At 43.6% G+C, this 6,786-nt stretch overlaps 1 protein-coding gene across 1 annotated transcript in view; it reads left to right on the top strand.

The window, feature by feature from the left end:
* LOC111673800 (microtubule-associated serine/threonine-protein kinase 1-like) overlaps positions 1-6,786 on the top strand; it is a 43,901-nt gene that overhangs the window by 18,283 nt on the left and 18,832 nt on the right. Inside the window, exons 3-5 of the mRNA XM_087170027.1 lie at positions 2,913-3,007; positions 4,330-4,405; positions 6,009-6,081. Of these exons, the coding sequence (XP_087026153.1) occupies positions 2,913-3,007; positions 4,330-4,405; positions 6,009-6,081 (244 nt within the window). The remainder of the gene's footprint in view (positions 1-2,912; positions 3,008-4,329; positions 4,406-6,008; positions 6,082-6,786) is intronic.

Raw genomic sequence — 6,786 nt, 5'->3', positions numbered from 1 at the left:
CCACCCCCCTCTATTGATCTTGAATGACCATCGAGCAAGAAACAAACCCCCTGGCTTCCATCTGAAATTCAGCCTGTGGATGATACCAGCAGCAGCAGCATATTTGCTGGAGGTGTAAAGTAAACACTTGCCAGTTTGTGTCTATAATGTTACACACAGCTCTGAATACTGACGGGGGGGGGGGGGTTCAAGGCCAGGCGCTGTGTGTTTCTGTGTGTTTACAGCCAACCTCCACTGATATCCTGCAGCACTGACAATCCATTAACCAGGAACAGTCCTGCTGCTCGGTTTGTCTTTGTTTTACTCTCTCTGTCTTTCTCTTTACTCTGAGGAAGCAATTATTGAACTAATGAAAGCCAGTGAAGCTCTGTTGAATCTTACACACTTTGACACACACACACACACACACACACACACACACATACACCCTGTCATTGAGATGATTGGCTTCAGTAGGATCAGCTGTAGGCCAGAGGTTGTGTGTGTGTGTGTGTGTGTGTGTGTGTGTGTGTGTGTGTGTGTGTGTGTGTGACGGTCAGATTATTGCAGGTTCAGAGAAGAAGGTTTAAGGTTGTAGAATAATGTCAGGGTGTAATGGATCCAGATTAGAAAAGTGTGAAATGGCACAATAGCAGTTATTGGCACTGCATGTTAAATCTTCCCTATTGGCGTGTGTGATCAATATCCATAAGACCAGTTATAGATCTGATCGATCGGGACGTCCCGGGAGCAGTTAAAATAACAGAAACAGATAGAAGAGATGGAGCTGCCTCTGTGTGACCTGATTGTAATATTTTAGATTAGAATATGAAGTTTTTATTGGATTGAAATTCCTGCTGGGAAAACCCCAACAGCCAATCAGCTGTCTCCTGGTGGCGCTGGGAGCTCTCTGGTCATGTTAACAGTAGAAACCTTATTTTATAAAGACCTGACAGTGAAGTAAGGAAGTAATCAGAGACAAAAACATTACTTGGAAATAAACAAGTGGAGTCTGAACAGTTACCAACGGCATCCAGGTTTTTGCTCTAATATTAGTGGGCTAGACTTTAAACTGATGATCTGAAGTTAGGGACCGTCTGAAAACTGCAGGAAAATTTTTTTCCATTTTGAGCTTGCATTTTTTTTGCTAATATCTACAGACTCTTTAGACCAACATTACATTCACGTTTGCCTCCTCCTGTTATACACACAGGTTTTAAAGAAAGATCGTACAACGTGGCCCAATACAATTCTAGTGGCTTTACTGTCGCTGTTAGTTTCAACCTGGATTATTAAAAGAGTTCTCCAGCAATGACAGAGATATTGTCTTTTTTATTCCCTATTACATTCTCCCTCATTGTCAAAACATTACCCACAATGCAACCACAAAGCCTCGAGCCTCTGGCCTAGTAGTAGCAGTATAAATGGCTGTTGTTGTTGATCTTGACAGTTTTAAAACAGTATAGGCCACGCCCACGCCCGGTGTGAATCCAAACTCATCAGTTATTTTTCTGATGTAAACAGATTCAAATTGTGGTTTTGTGTTACGCTCACACAGTCTACGGTTACACCCTTCTAATGCGGGGAAGAAAATGGAGGATTCCCTACATCCCCCGGTTGACAGCTTGTCAAGGTGTCCCAGTGCTGTCCAGTGAGTAAAGATGACGGGTGTTAACGCCGCCACGAGCTGTCAGTGTGTGTCCATCCATCGGGACAACATGGGGATTTAAGAAGAGAAGTGAAGCTGCAGTGTGTTCTGGTTTTAATGTTTTAATGTTCAGTTGGTTCATTTCTTAGTGATTTTGGTAATCGCAGCAATCATTCATCCAGATGTGGTATTTAATTGAATGTGGTTTCCTCGAGGTGTTGCTCTCCACCCATCTCACCCGGCGTCGTCTTCGCCTCTGTGCCATCCTCATGTGTTCATCCCATCTCAGTCAGCTCTCGTCTCGTCACTGCAAGTGTCAGTGAAGGTGTGTGTGTGTGTGTGTGTGTGTGTGTGTGTGTGTGTGTGTAGAGGTGGTGCGTCCCTCTCACATGGTGAACCCATGTGACGGGCTGAGAGGAGACAGAGGGGGAAACCAACGGCTCTCTTCATCCGACACTGAAGATCAGAGGATGAGATGTTGCTGTTTGCATTTCGTTTGTTCTCTCTTCTTTGTTCCCAGTTGTTGTTGTTGTTGTTGTTGTTGTTATTTGCATTTGTTTCAGCCCCTCACACACGCCTTGGAAACCAGAGCAGACTGTGCCGTGTAAAAGAAAGAAAGAAAGAGAAGCCTTTGAACACTTTGCACGGCGCGAGTATTCTGACAAAATAAGTGCATGTGGTAAATGTGAAAAGCTTGTTTAATTCACGGCCTAATGGTGTGTGAATGCGGAGCGGTAATATCATGAGCAGTATGAATGTGTGTGGAGTCCGCAGGCAGAGCTGAGGTGACTCACTGTGGTAGTGACTGCTGTTAAGTCCCCAAACACAATTAAGTGAGGTCATGGAAAAGTTGATCTCTCTTTTTTTTGCAATCATTTTTTATATTTTTTGGGGGCGGGGGACGTCAGTCTCTCATCTTTCTCCTCTCTCTCCTCTCGCTTGCTTGTTGCCACTATCCTCCTCAACTTTGCCCCTCTCTCATCTTGTTCCACCCTCTCTCCCCCTCGTCTCTTATCATGGCTGAGAGGAAGCAGACGGGGATGGATGACTGAGGAAATTGAATCCTCTTTATCGCCGCTGTGCTCCTGCAGTGAGCCATGGACGTGCACGTGTCTGCTTCTCCTGCACCTAAAGATGCAGCTGTGCACGGATACTGCTCCTCTCACACGATTCTGCTGAGCTGACTTTGACATAGTGGTTCGCAATATCATCTCATTTATGATAATAATAATCATTCTCTCTTTTTTTCCTCTCTCTCTCCCTCTCTCTCCCTCTCTCTCTGTAGTTGTCGTACAAGCAACAGGAAGAGTCTGATCCTGACCACCACCTCGCCCACGCTGCCTCGCCCACACTCCCCTCTGCCCCTCCCTGGACACCTCGGTACGTTTCACACCTGAGTTACATGTTCTAACTCTCAACAAGGAAGTGAGTCAGCCCAAAATGTGGAGCTATTCCTTCAGCTAGCTGATGTAACACAAAGCTTCTGCGGGTGTTGATGTGAAGTATCCGCTTGACTCAGTTTGATGTTTGACCTGGTTTTGGTTTCAGGCGCCAGGACTTGCCTGAGGTGCTTGCAGGTCTCTGTGTTGGAGCTGCTGCCTTCAATTTCCTTGATTTCATTCATCTATGAAAAAGGCACCGACCAAATCTCTCAGCCCATTAATCAAAACGCCGTCATCACCGTCCACAGAACAAAGCGGGACAAATAAACAAAGCATTCATCAGTCTAAAAATCAATGATAGGCCTTTATGGTTTGGAAAAAATTAAAAATCAATTTCACACCATTTTTCCCTCTCAGATCCCGCCCACTGATTGTGAAGAGTCAGATTTTCATATTGAACAGAATCAGTCAGCTTTAGTGCCGCACTTCAAAGGGAAAAGAGAAAACCATGGGAGGAAGATTTAAAACCTTTTTTCTTGGAGGTAATTTGGTCGCAAAATGAAACGGTTTGAATTTGCATTTGTCACATATTCCTCTCCCACATTTGTGTCTCTCTGTCAGAGAGCGAACAGTCGAAGGACAAGCGCAGGTTTACTTTGAAAAAAAAATGGGGTTTATTTTACCCAAAAACATGACAAACTAGAATCACCTCCTCGTGGTCATATCCCTCCGCCACTCAGACTAGTTCCAGGTTACATCCCTGTTTATCCAGAGTCAGATAAAGGATGAACCGTTAGTGTGAAATTTTGTCTTAATTGCCGTGTGAAGTCTTGAGTTATGGCTAAAAAGTGTTTCCTGAGGTCACCATTACTTTGACCTTTGACCTTTGACCACCAAAATCTAATCAGTTCATCCTCGAGTCCAAGGGAACGTTTGTGCCAAATTTGAAAGGATTCCCTTGAGTTCTGGAGATATTGTGTTCACAAAGGCCAAAATCCTGTTTTGTGAGGTCACTGTGACCTTGACCTTTGACCTTTAGCCACCAAAATCTAATCAGTTTGTCCTTGAGTCCAGGTGAACGTTTGTACAAAATTTGAAGAAATTCCCCCAAGGTGTTACTGTGATATTGTGTCCACGAGAACGGGACAGACAACCTGAAAACAATATGGCCTCCGGCTCTGGAGGAATAAAAACAAAGAGCCTCTCTCGCTCTCTCTCTCTCTCGCTCTCTCTCTCTCTCTCTCTCTGTCTCTCTCTCTCTCTCTCTCTCTCTCTCTCTGTCGTGTCTCACCCTCTGTGTTTGTCTTCTTGTCCCACCAGGAAGCAGCCCTCTGGACAGCCCGCGAAACTTCTCTCCCAGCAACCCGGCACATTTCTCGTTCGCTTCCTCCAGAAGGTCACTGCTTTATATCACTACATATTTTAATGTGACTTCATGTGTTTACTCTCACCTGTGTTTCTGTTAGAGCTGGGAGGGGGGATGGGGGGGGGGGCAGAGCAGAGAGTGAGACGGGCAGAAGTCAAGTCAGCATGAGACAAGGGGAGGAGAGAGAACAAGTGAGCATCAGAGAACAGAGGAGGTGTGGATCTGTTGTCGTGCGAGGTCTCTCACATCCTGGGGAGCAGGGAGTAACAGGCTGACTCATGTATGACAGGGCCAAGCCATTACACTCACAGCACCTCTGTTTATTCGTGCTGCTTTAGTCAGGTGGGCAGGAGGGGTGAGTGAGTGTGTGTGTGTGTGTGTGTGTGTGTGTGTGTGTGTGTGTGTGTGTGTGTGTGTGTGGACAGGTGGTCACGAACGTGTGCATCTGTTCATATGAAAGTGCCTGAGTTTATATCAGCCTTGACATACTACTGCGGTTTAGGCGAAGACCTCTTCTTCCACTGAAGGGAAATCTTTTTACTTTATTTTTATTTTTGTTTGGAAAAGCATACATTTCACAATGTTCATTTTACATAGCATCAATATTACTGCATATATTATAAACAAGGTTTTATTTCAGACATGGAGGCAATTTGTATCTGACCTCTGGTGACCTTCAGAGGTCATTCTTTTGCCCCATGTCTCCATTATAATCATGTATATCTTTTGCCAAAATTGCATTTTTGTTCTATTAAAGATGCTTATTTGCTGATATGGTCACGTAACATAATTTAGTTTCGAGCAACAGTTTTGCAGGGGGGACTACAGACCCCACTATATCCAGGTGTTGAGGTAGCTAAAGCCTGTTAAAAACACTGACATCTGCTGTATGTTCTATGACGAGCTAGCACGTTAGCGAAGGCTCTAATCAGAAGCTAGCATGCTAGTTTGGTCTGGACAACACTCATCACTCCAGGTGGCTCCGCCCTCTATAAAACCTTAAATAAACTTCATAGTTTTTAAAAAAACTGGAGGAAGTTTCGTGCTTTAGTCAAAACGTGCACAATAACTTTCCAATATACAAGCTCGTCTGCTGCACTAAAAAATCTTTTAAAGCTGAATGATTTAATGCAGATTGTTTCTTTCATTTTATGAATCATGCTCACACAAAAAGGAAAAAGTTGAACCCCCCCCCCCCTCAGTCAGACACGGGGTGAGGAGCAGAGTCTCTGGTGTTCCTGTAAATCCTCTGTCCTCATTTATCAAATCCTCCTGCCTGCCTGTCACTGTGGGATCGCGGCACACAGAAGCACAATGACTGAGTCTTCTCTCCTCACTAACAAAGGCTCCAGGGACAAACTAGATGTGTTATAAGTTATTGGTCTGCTGAATAACATTTTTTTTTTTTCTTTTAGTGCCGCTGAAATTGAGATGTGTTGGCGTATAGTCTGTGAAAATAGATTGTCAGGGTTTTGCATTACATTGACATTTATTACCTCACAGGCATAAAAAAGAAAAAGAAAACCATAGGTATTTAAGACACGTAATGCAGCAGTTTATATTAACCAAGCCATAATGGCAAGATATATCACGATGGGCTTTTTATTTAATGGAGCATTTGTTTTCTCTGCAGAGCCGACGGACGGCGATGGTCTTTGGCATCTTTGCCCTCCTCTGGATATGGCACTAACACTCCCAGCTCAACGGTAAAAACCTTCACGCTCCTCCCAAGGTCTTACCTGTTCCCCAGGGGTAGTTCTGCTGTTGCCAGGAGATACACATTATCTCGAACAACACTAAAAACATATAAACAATGATTTTATTAAAGAATATATCCACATCTAGATGTATTTAGGGAGATATTGGGGCCCATATTTGAGTGCAATAGGTAGAGGTGATTGCCAAGACAACTGATATTTATTTTATTTTATTTATTTATTGTTACCTTACATCTTATATGTGCGAATCTTTGTGCTATATTTGCAATAAGCAGCTAATTGACCTTGAGAGTGCACGAAAATAAAACTAAAATTAAACTGAAGCTAAAACGTTAGCTAAAAGCCCTGGTTAAACAGTTGAAACAGTTAGCTAAAGGTTCAGCTTCTGCCACTCCAGATGGTAGTAAAGTAGAAATGCAAAATTGACCTTGAACTCGTCATTATTATTGTTAAATAACATCCAGTTTATAATATATTAAAGGAGCTATTTGCCAGTTTTGCTATTGCTACATAGCTAACGTTAGCATTAGCAGCTAGTCTAGAAGAAACGTTGTGAGTTCAGCATCAAACTTCATTCCTTTACTCACCAACATCTGCCTGCAGAGGTGGAAAGCAGCACCAGTGTTAACTCTCGTTTCTATCACGTCTTTTCCTCTACTGAGGTTAGCATGCTAACTAGCTAGCCCCCCCCCC

Source organism: Seriola lalandi, unplaced genomic scaffold, assembly GCF_002814215.2.
Source record: "Seriola lalandi dorsalis isolate HSWRI2012SDOR001 ecotype SW California unplaced genomic scaffold, Sedor1 jcf7180002054926, whole genome shotgun sequence".
Taxonomy (NCBI): domain Eukaryota; kingdom Metazoa; phylum Chordata; class Actinopteri; order Carangiformes; family Carangidae; genus Seriola; species Seriola lalandi.
Note: the sequence above shows the minus strand (reverse complement) of the source record. Positions and strands in the feature narration are given on the sequence as shown.